The sequence below is a fragment of the Panthera onca genome, chromosome B4 (assembly GCF_046562875.1).
Source record: "Panthera onca isolate mPanOnc1 chromosome B4, mPanOnc1 haplotype 2, whole genome shotgun sequence".
Lineage (NCBI taxonomy): Eukaryota > Metazoa > Chordata > Mammalia > Carnivora > Felidae > Panthera > Panthera onca.
In genome coordinates this window covers 100,971,316-100,992,056 of record NC_138345.1, presented here as the reverse complement: position 1 = coordinate 100,992,056, position 20,741 = coordinate 100,971,316, and the positions used below count along the sequence as shown (strand labels likewise).

The window sequence follows — 20,741 nt, the reverse complement described above, 5'->3', positions numbered from 1 at the left end:
CCCATTCCCCCCAGATGCCAATTTTGAAACTCTATTCATCAATGTGACTATATTTGAGGTAGGGCCTTTACAGAGGTAATTAGGGTTAAATGAGGTCATAATGGTAGGGCCCTACTCCGATAGAACTGGTGTCCTTTTAAGAACAAGAAAAGACATGAGAGATCTTCCTCTTTCTCCCTGAGGGAGCACAGGGGAAAGGCGGTATGAGGACATAGTAAGAAGGTAGCCATCTACAAACCAGGAAGAAAGCTCTCACCAGATAATGACTTTTGCAGCACTGCAACCATGGATGTGTTGCCTTCAGAACTGTCTGATATCATATAGCTGTTGTTTAAGCCACCCAGTTGCTATATTTTGTGCATAAGCAGAGTACTGTCCACAGACCAACACGTTTCTTTAGAAATGGTGCCCCTGGGGCATCTGGGTGGCTCAGTCAGTCAAGCGTCCGACTTTGGCTCAGGTCATGATCTCAGGTTCATGAGTTCAAGCCCCACATAGAGCTTTGCACTGACAGTGAGGACCCTGCTTGTGATTCTGTCTCCCTCTCTTTCTGCCCCTCCTCCACTCATGCTTTTTCTCTCAAAATAAATAAATAAAATTAAAAAAAAATAAAAAAAACAAGAAGAAATGGTGCCCCCATTCCAGCTTCCTAGCTGGGAGCTCATCTTCTTTCACTGGACTCTTGAAGTCACTTCCTGAGCCGTCTGCCTGTCTTTGTGCCATCTCTATTCACTATTTGCTGTGGGGAGTTCTTTTTAAAATACAGTAATTATAACATATGCTCTTGCTTTGAAATTTAAAAATAAAATGAATTAAAATAGTAAAATAGCCCCTTATACTTATAGTTCCTCCAGGTCCTTTGTCTCTTGTCACCCTCGCCCACATTCCCAATGCACCAGCAAAGTCACATCATTAACGGGTCTGACGAAGACTCTCTTCTTGACCAAACTTTAATCTCCTGTGAGGTCTCTTCTTGGACTAGGCCTTGACTTTGATCCATTGCTGGGCCTCCAAAGCCCAGTTTTAGCAAGAATACTGCCTACTAGGGCATTTTCGAGAGAATCCTCTGCCTTTGATATCAGAGCACCTGTGATAATCTGATAGTGGTCCTCATCCCCCATGCTCAGGATCTGATCACCCTGGGCTGTCTTCAGCAGGGATCCTAAGTGGGCTTAAGAAGAATTCCCCTTCCCTTGATGTCTGCTCTCAGTAATTTTCCACTGACCCACGCCCCGCCATTCTGCTTGTTGGCTACGAATCCCCACTTGTTCCTGTTGTACTCAGAACTGAGCTCAGTTGTATACTAAGATCTCTTTTCCCCTATTAGTAGATTTCCTTATGAAATCTGTTTTCATTGCTTTAAAAATGGCCCACATCTGGTTTTCTGTAACATGCCCTTACACTAAACCCTTCTATGCTTCTATGCTCTCCACCCCCACATTTCTTCAGCTATCTCCTAGGCCATATGTCAAAAAGTCTTATGTTTGCCCCATTTAAATCACACTGCTTTTTGAAGTCTTTCCTTATTCTCCCAGGTAGGAATAACTACTTCCCTTTGGGGTGCTTCTAAGGTACTTTGTATATACATCTATTACAACTGACTCGATTTTATTATCACTTTTATTTTTTGCTTATATTGCATTGTCTGACCATTAAACTCAGGGTCTCTCATCTTTATTGTTTTGTCCTGTTTTTACCCAAGGTGCTATTATGCTGTCATGCACTTAGGAGGAAATTATACATTTATTAATCAAATATTTGTTAATGCTAGCAGAGGAACTAGTGTCAGGACAGTAAAAGGAGTTAATAAAAACCCAAACAACAGCTATTCCCCAACTTTCCCCTCAAATTACCTTTCAAATATAGTGCAACCCAATTGTATAAGTGTATATGAATTAGGATTGACTTCATTATAACCAGAGTCAAATGGGTAAAGCCCACACATTTTGTCTACTGTGAGTTTATTTGTGAAGTTCCCAAAGCATCTCCAACATGTCTACAAAGATTAGTCCCATTCTGTAATCTTTTTTTTAGTCATCGTAGTGAAGAAATGGGGTTAGTATTGGATTGATATGGAAAATGAATGAACTGCAGTATCTTTGAGTACTAAAATACTTAAAATATACCATAGTTATCTGTTCAAAGCCCTCCTCTTTACTTTGGGGCCATTTCAATTGTTGGGCAGAAGATTTCAGCTGTTGTCTATGGCCCATCAGATTTTAAACAGACGTTGATCAAAGGGGAGCCTTATAACCTTGACTAAAAAAACACAAGCAATTCAAATCCATTGCTATCCTGGCCAGCTGGCTACTTTGCTCTTATGTAAGTGCTTTTTCATTGATATAGCTTACAGAAAAAATACCTAAGAAATTTGAAAACTTAACTGCTGGGTTTATTTTTGCTCTTCAGCTTTCTTACCAGTGAATTATTGCAAGCCTTACATTTGCCAATTTGCTAAAATGAACCAAGCACTAATACTTTTCATATTATTTAAAAGAACCTTGACTAAGATAGCTGGGAAACCATAAATACAGGAGGTAAAAGATCTAAGTCCTTGTGCAATTAGATCCACTAAACGAAGTCATTAAGCAAAATAGTATTTCTCAAAATATCACAAAAACAAATTGTTATAGAGAAAAAAGCAGGGGAACCAGTGAGTGATAAAAAAAGCTTTTGGGAAGCAATGAGTTAAAAAAAAGTTAAGCAGTTTTTAAGTACAGAACTTCTCAGTATTTTTTTTAAGTAAAACTGAGCAAAGAGGTATCACCTTATAGCTATTCTTGCCTATCTTATTTGGAATGGATATCAGAATTAAGAAAGCTTTATGAAACAACATCCTGTACAAGGAGATTTTTAAATTAACAGAAGGACTTACACAACTATAATATTTAATAATTTATTTATTTATTTAGTGCAACAGAAGGACTTACACAACTCTTTTATTTATGTATTTATGTATTTATTTATTTATTTATTTATTTACTTACTTATTTATTTTTAGTGTGAACAGGGAAGAGGGTCAGAAGGGGAGAGAGAGAGAATCCCAAGCAGGCTCCACACTGACCATGGAGCCCAACATGGGCTCCATCCCACAACCCTGCGACCATGACCTGAGCCGAAATCAAGAGCAGGACACTCATATGATATTTGCCATATGAGAAATTTAAGATACAAAACAGGTGAACATAAGGGAAGGGAAGCAAAAATAATATAAAAACAGGGAGGAGGACAAAACATCAGAGACTCTTAGATATGGACAACAAACAGAGGGTTATTGGAGGGGTTGTGGGGGGCGGGGGGATGGTCTAAATGCATAAGGGGCATTAAGGAATCTACTCCTGAAATCATTGTTGCATCATATGCTAACTTGGAGGGAAATTAAACAATAAATAAATTAAAGGAAATGTCAAATAAAAAAAAAAAAAAAGAGTTGGACACTCAACCTATAGAGCCACCCAGGTGCACTTGCATTTTTAAAGTTATATACATCCTGATTCACTTCCTGAACACAGAATTTTAAAAGAGCTTCGGACTTATCTATAATAAAAGACAAATTCCTATCTCTGTTGATAGCAGGATTTCCCCTAGGACTTTATTGGTATTTAATATATACAAGTGAGTAAAGTGGTTTTTGTATTCCATTTAATTAAATTATATAATTCTTTCACAAACCTCTTAGGCAATTCTCAGAAGCTGAATCTAATGAATGGAGACAATTTATTTCTGGTGCAACATGTCATTATTTGATCTAATTTAAAGATTAGTGCCATTGTTGTTTTTATGTTGTCTTTCCCTTGACACAGCACAGCTAATGAAGTGAATACAAACTTCAATATGTCATTTTTAATGTTTAAATGTTTATGTTAAGTGTTCGTGTTTTCATACACCTGGCATCTGTTTGTTAATTTTAGGATAGTGATTCGCTAACTTGAGCACACACAAGAATCTCCTGGAGGGCCTACTGGAGCTCAGATTGCTGGGCCCACCCTGGTGCTTCCTATTCAGTAAGTCTTTTGGATAGAGCTGATCTGCATTTCTATCAAGTTCCAAGTGCTGCTGATGCTGCTGACGCAGTTACCACACTTTAAGATCTGCTGCTTTCACAGGCCCCAATTTATTAGACACACATCTGGGTTTTTCTGTTGCTCTGAGGCTCCTCAGCCAGGCCCCAATCTGGAGTCTTAAAGGAATAGGAGAGTTATCCCAACTGTCTCCAAAATAAGGCACCTTTGTATTGATCCCACAATCTCATTTCCTAAAGACCAATAGACTTTCCCCTTCCTTTAGTATTCTCCACTGTCTGCTAAGAATGTGCAGGTCATTAGTCTCAAAATGTAGTCCACACTGTAGATTTTTCCCCCTCAAATCACTGCTTCCTGTATTTCCACATAACCCATTCCCTCTCTTATATGATATCCTTGCAGTATGTTGGGTCTTTCCTGGCCTCATTTGCCTGTGTACCTAGTTGGACTCTATTGCTAGTCTATATGAATGTAAAGCTTATATTCATTCCTTGGTTCATTCACTCCATAGCATTTGTTAAAGGCTCAAAGTGTAATGATGACAAAATTCTGCATTCATGCACTTACACTGGAATGGGGAATATATAAGACAAACGCGTACACAACTAAGTATGATATAAAGAAGGGATGTGTACACTGAAGAAAATAATATAAGGTCACAGGTAAGAAAGTGACTGGAAATCAAATGTATTCTAGCCTCTGTGGAATCATTTTTCTGAGAAGGAAACATAAAGCTGAACTGAAATGTCGTGATGGAGAAAACAATGTAAAGAATGTAGAAAGGGGCATTCCAGGCGGAGGAAGCATCAATTCAAGGGCAGAAAGAAGTCCAGGGTTGTTGAAGGAGTCAGCAAGGGAAAATGGTTGAGGAGTTCAGGTTAGGGGTAGGGAAACAAAAATTGTTCATAATCCTTTTGTAACCACATGATTCTCTCACACACAGCTGGTATGCAGACTAGGAGACTAGGATATATATACCCTGGTGGAAACTGCCCTCTGGCCAACAGGAGTTAAAATATCAACAGCATCATTTAAAGAGTATTCAGAACCCCAAATCCCCTCCTTGCCTCAGCTCCCTAAATGGCTGCCATGTCGATTCTCACTCCAGCAGATGTCTGAGGGTTTATTCTCTGGAGAGGTCTCTGATCTACGGATGCCAGGCACATATCCAAACCCCTAACTCATACCCCCAAGCCTAACCCTAGCTGCAACCCCCTGGACAGGTCTCTGAACTACAGGATACCAGGCACATACCCTCAACCTCACCCCCACGCAGATCTGAGAAAGCAGCTTTCTGAACACATGGTAAGAAAAGCTGAGAAGCAGCCAACTTAACCCAGAGAAGACCCCAAATATGTAACAAGTGATGGTATTTCTGAAAATGGGTGTGACGGCAGGATTAAAAACAGAAGGACCAACTGAATATCTATTTAAAGCGTATTGAGAGCCCTCAATCCATCCCCCGGCCAATATATCAACACCATTTGAGTGAGGAGAAACTGACGACTAATATCAGAATCTAGCCTCTAGAGTTGGCTATGTTGAAATGCACAATGAACTGTACACAGTTCTTATTTCAGAATGCAGATACATGAAGCCACAACCCTTTGTCTTCATAAATGCTGACTTTAGTAAAGAACCACTCTAGGTATTGATATATCATAGTTTTGGAAACGACAATCCCTTCCTGACGAATGAAGTCAAAATTCTGAATGATGAGAGGGAAAAATCAGGTCAGAAGTATGCCTTACAATAGTATTTTACAAGAACAAGATTCTTTAACAGCAGTGATTGTGATCAAAGTGACAAAACAACTCCTGGCAAAATAATAACTAGCACATGCATCAAACACACACACACACACACACACACACACACACACACACACACACCTTTAAACAATCTGCAACAATTACAACACAGAAATTAGCAAGAGTTTTATGCTTTCAACAAACCCCTCAAGAAAAGCATCCTGTTTATTGTACCTGATAATTTGAATTATGTTTCAATCTTTGTATCATTAGCCTCCAGGTAAATCTGAGAATATCTGAACTGAAAGGAACTTATTAGCCAGGGTTCTTTTCAAGTAAAGAACGTAAGTCTATGTTTACAATTTTGCTTTTATGGATATTAAAATTTGCCACCATGTAAACTGAAATTTGTTCGATATTCTCACCAGTGCAATTGTTTTAAGTATACAGGGCTAAACAAGTCTTGTAAGAAAACCCACCTTAATTTTTAAAATATTCCAAAACGACTATTACATAAATATTAGAAGTCCTTTCATTTATACTGTAAAACTTCTCAGATCTCACTCAGGAAATTGCTTTATGCACTTCTCACCATCACATTACTAACAGCATTACCTGTCGGCATCCACTGTCACATCGTGAACCCCTCTTTGGATGACATCCCTGGAAGTCGCTGTGTCAGGTATTCGGTTCAGACTTCTAGTATATAGGTTGAGCCCTCCATCTGTCATGTACCTGAAAACAAATGTGTCATTAATCAACAGAAAATTAAATGATCTCATCTGTATAATTTAGTTTCATAAAAAGTATTCACAATTTTCAATAATTATGTAAATGTGCCCTATCACAGTTTTTTCTACATAAACATTTTACCCACCAGGAAAAGTTAGAGCATCTTTTCAAGTTTATTAGGAAACCAATCTTACTTGCTACACCAAATAACTAGCCTATGTAAAACCTCCATTTATTTCCCTTTGGTTATCAAAATTTTAAACAGCTTGGAGATAATATAACTCTTAGCAAAGTAAGAGCAAGATCATTTCATCTTGTAAATCTCATTTTTGAAGACTGAAGGTCATAGGAGTAATGTAATATTATTAAACTTAAAATTAGATGAATTTTTTTGATAAGTAAAATGTACGCTACCAATTGGCCACTATGATAAAATAATAGCCTAGATGCATTGTTTAAAATATTTCCATTAACTGTTCTAAATAGTTTACATGTAATAACATTACGACTGTCCCATTAGAGATAAAATGAGTGAACATGAGAAGGCTAAGTCACCCAGTGTTACTCAGCCAGTCGTAGCAGAATTAAGAAATAAATCTAGGAATGATCTGAACCATCATGCATTACTGTCTGAACTGAAGGGCCACACTGCCCCACTTCATACCTTGGAGAGATACTTCCCTGTCATCATGGGACCATCACCATTGCACAGGGATGGTAGACCCAAATCGTCATGTTACTAATGGTCATCTTCCTTCCTTGGCTATGGAGGATTAGAACACATTGTTTATATAGCCTCATGCTGGGCTATATATCAAATTTTTCTTTCTTGAGAACTAGGATTAAAAGATAGGTCATCAGTCTTTCTATGCGAATAGAGATGATGATCATGAAGACTAAGGAGATGTATTTATTTCCACAAGATGTAAGGAGTCACAGAGAAAGTTGGTCAGCAAAGTAAAAACAATGGCACAGATGCACAAAAGGAAGCAGACACTTGGCCATGTGGTTTCAACTTGTCCTTGGGTTCTAGGAGATATCCTTCTTTACAATCATGTTCCCAATCTGTTTAAGCAAATTGGAGTCAATTTCACTTTTTGGAATAAAAAAAATATTCAATCACGGCCATATTGAAGACTGACCAAATAGTTAAAGCTAGGATTATCAAACTGGCGAATTGCTTCGATGATTATGAATTCTGCCCTTACTAGTTGAAGGGCCTTGAACAAGTTTCTTAACCTGTGCCTCAATTTCTTCCACTGAATTTGGGAAGAATAAAATCTGCAGATAGATTTTTAAGAAAATTAAAGGAAGAATACCCAAAGCTCTTAATATGAGAGCCCTATAACTAGTAGCTACTTGTGATTCACAAAGTCTCTCCCACATATTTTGAAAAGGAAATATATGCATTTTATTTACAAAACAACACTAAGTCATTCTGAATTATCCTTATAAGGTAATATAGGTAATAAGGTAAAAGTGTTTAGTTAGTGGCAAATATTTTTCTCACTCTTTCAAAATTGTGTTGTAAAAGTTTGAGGGAAGGGGCACCTGGGTCGCTCAGTGGTTAAACAGCCAACTCTTAATTTTGGCTCAGGTCATGATCTCACCATCCTGAAATTGAGCCCTGCATCAAGCCTCACATCAGGCTCCTCATGAGGCTCTGCACTGGGTGTGGAGCCTGTTTAAGATGCTTTCTGTCTCTCTCTGTCTCTGTCTCTGTCTGTATCTCTCTCTGCCCCATCCCTGCTCTTGGGTGCGTGAATGCATGCACACTCTCTCCCTCTTTCTGAAAAATAAAAAATAAATAAAAGGTTGAGGGTAGTAGAAATCTTCTCTCCAGACAAGTGAGACGCTCTTTTTCTTCTTCTTCTTCTTTTTTTACCAACATGCTTAATCCTAAACTTAGTTTCTGGAGGAAGTTATAACAATGTACACAAGTTATGTTTCATGTATGTCTCACTGGTCTGCTTATTCATTTGTGTATCTCCAACAGTGTTTAACACAATGTTTTGTATATCATTTGGGATCAACAAATATATTGAACATTTGTTCAGCTGAACTTAAAAGGCTTCCATATTGTAAAAAGAAAGCATCATAGCAGATCTTGGGGCAACTTTACCCATGATGGTGATGCATGGAAACAAGAAATAAGACGACAGATCACTTCTATTAGAAACATAACCTTTCAATTATTTAATACTTACAGAAAAGTAAGTTCTATAGACAAAGGTCAACTGCTTTGAAAACTAATTTGCAAAAGGAAAAAACAATGTTTAAAATTTCAATAAATTTAGTAAAATCTTTTTTCAAAAAGTATTTTCTGTTTCCGATTCTGTGTCTCCCTCTCTCTCTGCCCCTCCCCCGTTCATGCTCTGTCTGTCTCTATCCCCAAAAAATAAATTAATTAATTAATTAAAAAGAAAAAAGTATTTTAAAGGATATTCCTTTTTCTTGGGCTTCTTGATTTTCCAAGTAATATCAAATAGGTTTCCAACAGGTATCAATTAAAACAAAAAAATGAGTCAGTTCTAATTCCTCTGTCTACAGATACTCTCATTTGAATATTGATAGGGCATCTTCATAATAGAACCATGAGTCTGTTATTTATTTTTTTAATGTTTATTTTTGAGAGAGAGAGAGAGAGAGAGAGAGAGAGAGAGGAGGGGCAGACAGAGGGAGACAGAATCCAAAGAAGACTCCAGGCTCTGAGATGTCAGCACAGACCCTGATGCAGGGCTCGAGCCCACGAACTGTGAGATCATAACTTGAGCCGAAGTCGGACACTCAATTGGCTGAGCCACCCAGGCATCACACCATGAGTTTGTCATTTAAAAAACAACATACAGGCACCACACAAGACAAATATCTGATTTAAATTATCTTGGTAATTCTTCCTTCTTTTCATTCTTTCTGGAGGATTTAAAAATCTAAAAGAACATGAATTTTATAGTTCCTCTACAAGAATTATGCTATAGTCTTGGGAGCTATAAATGTTAGGGAATCATTTTGAAAGAATAATATAAAATTTTAAAAATGATTTCCTAAGAACATTATAACTAAACTGCAAAACTGACAGCCAAGATGCGTTTAAGAAGAGATAACAATCACAGGGAAGATTGTTAGCACAAAAAAACTGCAAAAGAATCGTGAAGGTTACTGACAAAAAAAATAAATTATCTCAAAATGTGAAAGTATTAGAATAATTTTAGTCACATTCAAATTCTATAAGCTATGAGGGGTGCCTGGGTGGCTCAGTCGGTTAAGTGTCAGATTTCAGCTCAGGTCATGATCTCACGACTCATGAGTTCGAGCCCCGTGTCAGACCCTATGCCAACAGCTCAGGGCCTGGAGCCTGAGCTTCGGATTCTGTGCCTCCCTCTCTTCTCTCTCTGCCCCTCCCCTGCTCACACTCATCTCTCTCTCTCTCCCCCTCTCTCTCTCTCTCTCCCCCTCACAAATAAATGAACATTAAAAAATTTTTTTAAATAAAAAAATATTCACATGAAAAAATAGTCTCACAAAGCATTTCCTAATTCTTCCTCACTTACACTGCTACTCTGCTTCTTTCTGTACAGGCAAATTTGCATACTTATGGCATATTTGCCTTAGGTGTCTATTACCTAAATTAGTATTTCTAGCCCATATCATTTCACCTTGTTGTAAAATAAGGTATTAAATTGCTTCCAAGGCATGGATAGGTGGATGTCTCATAAGCATCTCAAATCTAGTATAAACTGACCATATGTTATCTTCATCACTAAGGCTCGTGTTCCTTGTGTGTGTGTTAGTATAGTTAAAGGCAAAGACACCGTCTACCCAATCAACAATATAGATACGTGCCGCTCGTCACTCACCACACTCAGCTATTACAAGATGGAGTCTGTTCAAATCTGTGAATCGGTATCATTATGCTCTAATTATGTCTGGAATTCACTGCAATAGAGAAACTTTGTAAAAATCTTATTTTTCTAAATTTGTTTATTTTGAGAAAGAGAGACAGAACAGGGAAAGGGCAGAGAGAGAGGGAGAGAGAGAGAATTCCAAGTGGGCTCTGCACGGATATCACATAGCATGAGATCATGACCTGAGCCGAAACCGACTCAAACACTTGACTGACTGAGCCACTCAGGCTCCCCTAAAAATCTTATTTTTTATATTGTTTAATCCTACTTTCATTTCTCAATGAACAGAAAGATATACAATTGTACCATCATAGCAATTTCATGCTTTTTGAAAAAAAAATTTAGAGGGAGATATATTTTTTTCAGATATATAAGGTATAAAAATACATATCAAATAATAATAAAAATAATATCAACTTTCATGTACTTACCACCTGGCTTCAGAAAGAGGACATTTACAGTTTTTGCAATCGCCATATAGCCTCCCACCCCTCATATCCCCAAACCTCCCCTTCAGAGATAGCTAATGTTCTGGATTTTGTAAGCACTCCTTTACTTATATCTTTGCCACATAGGCATGTATCCTTAAAACTAAATTGTTTAGCATCTCCTGGATTTGAACTTCCTATAAATTGAGTCACACTACATGTTTTCTTGTGACTTCTTTCCTTCACTCAAAATTACATTTTTATAATCAGCTATTCTCATGTGTATCATTGTCTCATCCATTTTATTTTTAATTTTTTAATGTTTTTTATTTATTTTTTTGGGGGGGGAGAGAGAGAGAGAGACAGAGTATGAGTGGGGGACGGGCAGAGAGAGAGGGAGACACAGAATCAGAATCAGGCTCCAGGCTCTGAGCTGTCAGCACAGAGCCTGATGTGGGGCTCGAACTCACAACACCATGAGATTATGACCTGAACCGAAACTGAGAGTCGACGCTTAACCGACTGAGCCACCCAGACACCCCTGTCATCATCTTTTATGTATAAACAATAATTGTGATTTTGCTTTGCTGTTTAGTTGCTTTGTCTGTTTTTGTGGGGATTTGGCAAGATTCAAAACCGATGCATGTACCACAACTTACTAGAATTCTGTGTTTTTACATTCGAATTTCTTATCAGCGACTGTTACAACGAACTACTTTTTAATGATATGAACATGCGAGGCATCTAAAGTTTTTGGATTTGTTTTTAAACCTCAAAGGCACTCTAGTTCAGCATCTTCCTTTAGCTGAACACAGATAATATTAAGTATTGTCCCCTAGAACAAATATGCTAGTTTAAAAAAAAAAAAAAAACTATACCAATAATGAATGCTTGCTGTGAAGCTCTGTTATATTATAAAAAATCAACTCCTAGGAGAGAAATGTGTACATGCAGACATGGAGACAATCTCACAAGGTCAGTATGTCATGATGGCTGAGTACAGACTGGAGCCAAACTGCTTAGGTTCAAGTCCAGCATTGCATGCTTTAAGGAATTTTGAATTCCCAGAAGCCAGTTAACAAATTTTCTGAGTTCTAGCTAAAGTCACTTAAACTATCCAGGCCTCAGTTGTTTCATCTATAAAATGGAGATAGTAATGATAGGCTTCCCTGTGAGACTTATGGTGAATCATATGTGAGTTAACACATGTAAAATGCAAAGAACATTGTCTAGCACTTAGTACGTGCTATGTAAGTGTTGGCTATTATTACCAGCTATTTTTCCATTAGGATCTCCACATTCACTAAACACAACTCTCATATCTTCAATATGCAATTAATTGAAGCATTAGGATTAGGAACCTGTGGTTTGCCATATAAACCCTTTCAACTCACTGCTTTAACCCTGCCCTTTCCAATGTTAGTCATACTTCCTATCACCAAGTTTACTAAGTGAGAATTGAGGGAGGATCCAGAGAGAAGGATCAAAGCATTCACCTCCCTTTCCAAAAAGTTAATTGCCCAGAATTAAATTACTCTGTGTTTGGGCCATGTGACTTTAAGTAGAATTTCAGGTTATATTCTGGCCCAGCTATTTACACTGTGACATCTGCAGATAACTTCAATTTCCACCCAGTTAAAATATGTAACTTTCTCCCCAATTTTCCAGCATGTTCTTTCTTTGCTTCATAAATGGAGACTTTTTCAGGGCCTCATTATAAGCAAGAGGCTTTCTCTGACTAATTCCTAATTACTGGCAGATTCACATTCCCCAAGTGTTTAAAGTAATTTTAAAAAGAGAAGAAAGAGATAAGTCTTTACATGCTTCAGGAAATTCTGAATTCTCAGAATGCCGATTAACTAGTTTTCAGAGTTCTACTTAAGGTACATGAGAAAATGAAACTCCATTCCCATTCACTTCATGACATTCCTTGTGATTACAGGAGAAAAGAAAAATCCTAAATTAAACACCTTCATTCTTTACTATGTCTTTTGAGCTCTTTGTCCCTTTAATCAGTGAAACGTACTTTTTTTAAAAATTGGGAACAGAAAATTAACCTTGTGACTCAATTTCTTCATGAATCGTAGCACAATTTCTATGCCCCTTTTTCTTGCTTAAAACATCATCAAATTAAAATTCTCCTGGGATGTCTCTAGTCCTCTTGTCTTCCCACCTTTTAATTCTAGGCTGAGGCATCAGGCTACATCCTAGGGATACCAAATTTTTTGTGTGTAGACTGGTGAGCAATTAAGTGCAGCACACCGTGGGATGTCCTCCACACAAGACCCCTCAATCCCACTTGAGCTGAAACCAGCCATACCACCTGCTGATCACGGCTAGTCACCTTCTGCCCAGGGGACAGCATTCTGAGCCATGCCTTACATGTCCATGTTCTGTACTCTGCCACGGCAAAGAGAAAATGCATAATGCCAAACAGGTCAACCACACCAGGGGAAGTTTTCATACAGGATTTGTGTTATTTTTAGCCTTTTTTAAATATACCGAATACTGATGACAAAAATATAACATGTGAACCAGTGATGATACTTAAATGGGCCCATTTGTAAAACACTCCCAAGACTTCATTTGAAACACGGACAGGAACAAAAATGAACAGAAGCCTGAAATGGGTTCCACTGAGGTATGAAACAAGTAGGAAGGACAATGGATATGACTTTTTTTGTGTTTCTCAGGAGTGAATTCAGCAGAACCTAGCTAGCCCTCCTCAACCAACTTCCTCTTCCTCTTGGGCACACAGCTAACCCAGATTTCCTGGCCTCCCTCACAGGTAGATGTGGCAACAGAGCCGTTTTGGATAAGGAAGTGTGGGTAGAAGTCATACGCGCAACCTCCAGATCTCGTACGTAGGGAATATTCTCACACCGCAGTTCTGCCTCTCTTTTTCCATCTGCCTGTTGAATATCAATGCTCAGGGTGACACTGGAAGCCTGGTGGGCCAGAAGCAGAATAACTTCCATCCATCTTATTCTCTGAGAGACTATATGGTACACACTCCCAACTGAAGTATGCCTGTAATATGTATTATTACATACAGAACTCAGCTGTTTCAAAAAATTAGCTTAAGGAAAAACTCCTGATCCAAGAATCTATACACACACACTCACACACATGTGTGTATATAGGACACGTTCGTTCACTGAATAAACGAGCGTCTACAAAAATATTTTAAAAACGAAGATGTGGTTTATACATACCATGGAATACTACTTGGCAATGAGAAAGAATGAAATCCTGCCGTTTGCAACAACAGGGATGGAACTGGAGGGTATCGTGCTAAGTGAAATAAGTCAGTTAGAGAAAGACAAGTATCGTATGTTTTCACTCATATACGGAACTTGAGAAACTTAACAAGAAGACCATGGGGGAGGGGAAGGGGAAAAACAGTTTCAAACAAAGAGGGAGGCAATTCCATAAGAGACTCTTAAATGCAGAGAACAAACTGAGGGTTGATGGGCGGGGCGGGGGAGGTAAAATGCGTGATGGGCATTGAGGAGGGAACTTGTTGGGAGGAGCACTGGTTGTTATACGTAAGCGATGAATCACAGGAATCTACCCCCGAAACCAAGAGCACACTGTATATGCTGTATGTTAGCTAACTTGACGATAATTAAAAAACAAACAAACAAACAAAAAAGGCCGCACGTAAGTCACATGGCGCTGTGTCTCTATTGCTCACCACTGCACACACGGTCCCAAAATGCTGCTTGGCACATAGGATGAACTTAGAGATATTTTTTGGATACATACACCCGTATTTACTTCAGCTGAAGATCCCTCTTCTGTCTCTCCATTCTTTCCCCAGGAGTCCTCATGCCCACAAGTTCTACTGTCTTCTCTGAGACCACACTCTCCATCGTAGCTCTACCCTGAAAACTACTTCTGCATTTTCAACAACAAACTTTTATACCACACTGTCTCCAACTCTACATTGGAAACTCTACACTCAGCATCTCCTCTCTGCTTTCTCAAAAATAAAAATCATTTCTCTCTGTCTGCCTATTTTCTCTAAAGGTATAATTTTCTACCTCCTGTGCTTACAAAATGGGCATCGTATCTGAATTCTCTGCCTCTCTGAAGCCCTCATGAGTAGCCTATCATTAATTCTGTACATTTCTCCTCTCTGGTACCTCCCATTCAAATTCTTTCCTTCTTTCACCCCTGTCAAGGCCACTGTCATGTTTCTGGACTACAAAACTTGGACGTGGACTTTTGCAGTAATGTCTGAAACCTGCCATCAGAGCTGCTCCCCTCAATCCATTTTGCAGATTTACCCTAAAGGGGGTTTTCAAAAACCATCATCATATCTTATTCTGTGACTATTCGATAATCTGCTTTCAATTGTTTAGAGTACACTGTGTAAACTTTTTAGCATAATGTTATTGAGGTCCGGTCATAATAGTCCCTATCTCTCAAAATTAAGTACTCAGATTCCATGAATCTCAGTTGGGGAAAAGGTCAGTGAATATCATCCAATCCAAGTGTCCCTGTGACTTTGAAAATTATTTTTTTAGTGAAGCTTATCAAATGACATTCTTTCTACAATATTTATACTTTTTTTTACAAACATGCTCTTATTACATTTCCCTCCTCTTTAGATATTTATTTATTTATTTTTATTTTTTAGAAAGAGAGACAGAGTACACAAGAGAGAGTGGGGAGGGACCCCATGACTCTGGGATCATAACCTGAGCCCAAATCAAGAGTTGGGTGCTCAACCAACTGAACCAGGTACCCCCATAGCTATTTCAGTATTTCAGTGACAGAATGTAGGGGCACTTGCATGGCTCAGTGGTTTAAGCATCAGAGTCTTGGTTTTGGCTTGGGTCATTATCCCAGGATCATGGGATAGAGTCCTGCCTTGGGCTCCAGCTGAGCTTAGAGCCTGCTTGGGATTCTCTCTCTCTCTCCCTCTCTCTCTCTCTCTCTCTCTCTGCACCTCCTTTGCTCTGTCTTTTTTCTAAAATAAAAAATAAAAAAATAAATCAGAGACTATAACTAAACTATTTCCTTTTCTTATTCCCTCCTTTCTATTTCATGCCTGTATTTAGCACTTTCTCCCTACTATGAACTCTTCAGTTTTTTTTCTGTATGAGACCTTTGAAATGACTCACACGTTACATTGTCAATGTCCATTGATTTCTGGTTTAAACTGCTCCCAAGATATGCTTTCCCTCTCCAGATAAACATTTTACTTGTTTATAAATAAATATAGTCAATCCTAATTATTCATAAATACCACATTTGCAAATTTGCTTACTGGCTAAACTTTGAAGCCCCAAATCAATAATTGCAACATATTCATGGTCACTCACGGATAGGCACAGAACAGAGAGAAATTTAAGTTGCTCATGAGGACATTCCAGGCTGAGGTCAAATAAGGTGATATTCTGCCTTCTTGATTCAGCTCTCCTACTGCCAATGTGTCCTCTTTAGTCTATTTAGAGCCACATTTTTCACATTTTTGTGCTTCCTGTTTGAGATTCTGGTGTTAAGATGGCCCCCGAGTGTAGTGCTGAAGTGCCCTTGTGTTCCCAAGTGTAGGAAGGCTGCGATGTGCCTTATGGAAAAATATGTGTTAGATGAGCTTCATGCAGGCATGGATTATACTGCTTTTAGGCATGAGCTCAATGTTAATGTATCTACAATATGTATTAACAATACAATATGTATTAATAATATCTACAATAATGAATCTACAATATGTATCTACAATATGTACTAATAAATAAGCTCGCTTTAAATTGAAATACACATACAACAAGACTATATTCTGATGGTTTGATGAAACTATTATGACCAAAAGATCACAGGAACTATATCTGTATTTCCCCTAGGAGCAATGGTTCAGTGTTCACTAATTCAGTGTATGTAGTGATTTTATAGAATGTAACTACTGTAAATAATGAGATTGACGGCTTATGTATGTGTCTGTATATTATATATATACACATATATGTATATGTGTCTCTGTATATATAAATATGCATATACATGTGTGTATAAATATGATATTTATGTGTATAGTTAAATCTTCATCCAGTAGTAAATATAGAAAGTGAATACACACATATGCTCTCATTTAAAGAGACAAAGAAAGAAAAAAGAGGATATAGGAGGGAGAGTGGAAAGAATGGGTGAGAAAGGAGAGAGATGGGAGAAAAAGTTCATGCCTTAGATGTTCCTGCATTGCCATCATGCTCCCTATACTGGGCACTCCCTCCTAGGTGGCATCTAACATGTACAAAAATGATAACAATAGCATCCATAAATCAGTATGAGTGTGAATGATAATAAATGGAATTATGATAGTGACACATTTATTCAACACTCATACTGTGACAGGCTTTGTGGAAGTACAATTTTGTAGATTATTTCCTCGATTCCTAATGGTTTTGGAGAGATTCTGCCATTTTATCCTTATTACAGATAACAAAAAGGAGTTTGGATAACTTAAGGCCCCAAGCGGTCCACAGATAGCTATGGTCAAAAGGAATTTAAATTGCACTCTGACTCCAGTGGCAACTCAACTATTTCCTACCCTAACTGACCACCATCTGTCTCCCTAATTCTAAATTGTTGGAATTTAGCTACCACGAAGGTGGTCACAAGGAAACACTGGATACAGAGCAGAGCTATAAATCTGATCTAAAGCTTGTCTGAGTTATTTTAAGGTCTTGTCACCTTTCAAATAAGATTTTCTTTTTTTCTTTTCTTTTCTTTTCTCTTCTTTTTCCTTTCCTTTCCTTTCCTTTCCTTTCCTTTCCTTTCCTTTCCTTCCCTTTCCTTTCATGAATGAAGTCAGGGTTACTCATACAGGAGAATGATTTCCGTTACTGGTCCTCTCAGATGTCTAAGGACAAAGAATAAGTCAAAACCCAGACTCCCATGAAAATGACAAAATTGATTGGGAAGCTTTTCATTATATCACAGACCCTAGGTTTTGAAGTCAGATATATCTGAGTTCTAATGCAAGTCCAGCCTTTCTTCAGCATTACACAATTATGGCCAGCTCAGACCAGTTTTCTTGTCTGTAGGGAATTATAATTAATAGAAGCAGTTTTAACAGAGTTTCCTATTGCCTTCGTTCATGCTCAGATTGAACTAAATATTCCAAACTGCCAAAATCTTTAAAAGTTTTATAATCACAACAGTGTTTTTTTGGAATATGATAGGAAACAGAAAAAAAAAAACAACAACAACAACAACAAAGGCTAAGATTTAAAAAAAAATCTCATCAAAAGAGATTGAAGCTTTCAATTCGAGGTGAATAACTGAAGAATGCTAGAAAATATTTGTTCCTCCAAGCAGTTATAGGCAGCTTTGATAAGCCAAATTAAAACAAAAAAAAATTGCAGCAGCTCAGCAAAACTCCTCCTGTCCCCTTCCCACATCTTTCACTACAAAATCTGTTACTTAAGAAGCATGTGAAAATCACTCTGAAAAGCCCAGGGCACATTTGTTTCTCTAAACTAACAATAGAAAAATGTAATGGCTCACAATGAAAAGATTTTATAGAAATTTTAGATATTTTACTTTTCAGGAATGAGCAGACGAGAGGGCCTGATATACCCCCAAATAACCTTTGATTTATTATGTTTTCTAATGACTTTGTGAGCTCACCTATATACCCTTCCTATAGCTAATGCATCTTAGGAGACCACCCTCCCTGTTCACATAATGTTGGTAGAGCCCAGGGCCACTTACCCACTGTTGATGTCGTCAGCCCTGAGACTTTTCCCAAGGATATCACCGTCACTCATGTATCCACCAACGTCAACTTCAGAAGACATGTCCAGGTCACTGCTTGCTTTCTCACTCATGTCCATCTGTGATAGGTTTCCCAGTCGAGACACAGCTGCTCGACGGAGAGGCGTTGTGTACATGAATCTCGAGGGGTCTGTGTGGATAAGTCGGCTGGTACCACTGCGAGGGTAGCCAGCCCCCAGGGAAGGGGCATCTCCAGCCTGAAGTCGAGGACACGCCTGACCCAACCTCCAGGTCATGGGAGTGGGGCGGCTTGTCAAGTTGGGTATGGTCCTTCCGTTCACTTCTGTTGTCACAGTGCTGTCAAATGTTGTCTCCAGGGTGCTGTCAACAAAGCGAAGAAGTCACTAAACTCTGATTCACTTGGGGTCATAGACTGAGAATGCAATACATGAGGACTGGAAAGGCTAGAGTTTCTTAGAAGCATGCCATTTTCAGGTAAGCCAAATGATGCACTCATCGTGAGACGTTATCTCGGCATTCTTATGAGATGCAAGACACCTCTGCAGAGGTCGAAATGTGGGAGGGGCATTCTGAAGTTTGTTTGTTTTACTTTCGGGCGTTCAAAAGAAAGGTCATCATCACAGTTTAGATAAAGCAAATTTTTGTTTCACACTTTCAACAAACCCTGAACCGAACCCCTTACAGCTTCTCAGAACGATTCTCGAAGTTGACCAAAATTATTCTTGAAAGTCTCTCTCCCCTCCCCTCCCCCCTGCCAGATGCATTTCAACTGTCCATGGCACAGGCATGCGAATCTACTTAGTAGTGATGGTGGCAATTTCAGTAGCTAATTCAGTTTGAATGGGGCATTCTATTAAAGAAGAGACGGATAGGAGAAAAAAAGTCCCTGGGTTTGTGCTAAGAAGTCACCAGTTGAATGTCATGTAAAATTTAAGTGAGAAAACAGTTAAGGAAAATTAAATTCTTTATCATTATAAGAAGTTAGTGCTCGGTTGTCATTTGTCTTTATTGGCCCAAAGAAATGTAGAACTGAGAAAAAACAAAAAACAAAAAACAAAACCTGTGGCTTATCTGGGTCCCACGAAGACTGGACATAGTCTCCTCTAAATTTTGCCTCAAGTCTGCTATGTTTTTAACTGTTCTCATTCTTCTTGTTTCAGGATCTTCACCTAAAAAAGTAACACAATAATAAACTTGTTAGTCAAGTCATTTCCTGGTCTCAGAATAACTGTATACATAGATAAGTAATACAAATTCCTCTCCTTAAAAATAAAATAAAGGTAGGACATTCCAAATGCCTATTATCTGAAAATTATGATTCTCCTTTCTACAAATAAAATGTGAATAGAAACAAATGTGACATTACAAGTAATAAATTGATGATAAGAAGTGATGATAATCCAATAATACTTTATAGATTTGTGACCTTGATCATTGCAAAGTGACAGTGATTAATTCAGCAATACACTGTAGAGTACTGCATGTTACCGAGCTTAATTTAAAAAAAAACTGAAATTATTGGGATTCTAATTATCTCCATAATTACTTACTTCTAGGTATATTCAGAATAGTAAGATAAACTTACCTGGTAGCAATTATACATTTGGACTCTGGGGAGTAAGATAGAGGCCTTTTCTTTTAGAAGCAATACATTTGTTAAGTCTTTTATTTTATTAGACTCATGGATCAAAATTCACAACATCGGATAGCTTTATTCTCAATTCCTTCCCCGCTTTCCACAGGGACTCACAGCATCCACATGTGACATTACAGTTCCAGTAAAGTCCTTGGCATCTCAAGTCAGCATGTGTTTAATAGGCACGAGACCAGCAGCTCTGCCAGTGTGACAAATGCTGGCCTTACACAACCACTACCCATCATTTGGAGGTAGAGGTGCCAGAAAACCAGTTTGATTATGCAACGTAACACCTTCCAGGCTAGTGGCCATTTGAAACTTGTCTATCTGGATAATGAGAAGAACATGGGGAGATGGCAGAGGAGGTACAGTTTCTCTTCTGTTCAGTTTGGGCTCAAAAGGATGTTCTGTGATGGGAAATTTTAACAAGAAGGAAAGATGCAGGAGGACAGGGGGGGAGAGAGGGACACTGATAAAGGGAGGACAGGAAGGGAGAGCAGGGCACTGATAGAGTAAAG

At 38.3% G+C, this 20,741-nt stretch overlaps 1 protein-coding gene across 6 annotated transcripts in view; it reads right to left on the bottom strand.

The window, feature by feature from the left end:
• NAV3 (neuron navigator 3) overlaps nt 1-20,741 on the bottom strand; it is an 821,282-nt gene that overhangs the window by 140,250 nt on the left and 660,291 nt on the right. For all 6 annotated transcript variants that reach the window (XM_078449654.2, XM_060656893.3, XM_078449653.2 and 3 more), the window contains 3 exons: nt 19,648-19,756; nt 18,564-18,947; nt 6,389-6,508 (listed from right to left, as the gene is read on the bottom strand). In XM_078449654.2, coding sequence (XP_078305780.1) covers nt 6,389-6,508; nt 18,564-18,947; nt 19,648-19,756 — 613 coding nt within the window. The remainder of the gene's footprint in view (nt 1-6,388; nt 6,509-18,563; nt 18,948-19,647; nt 19,757-20,741) is intronic.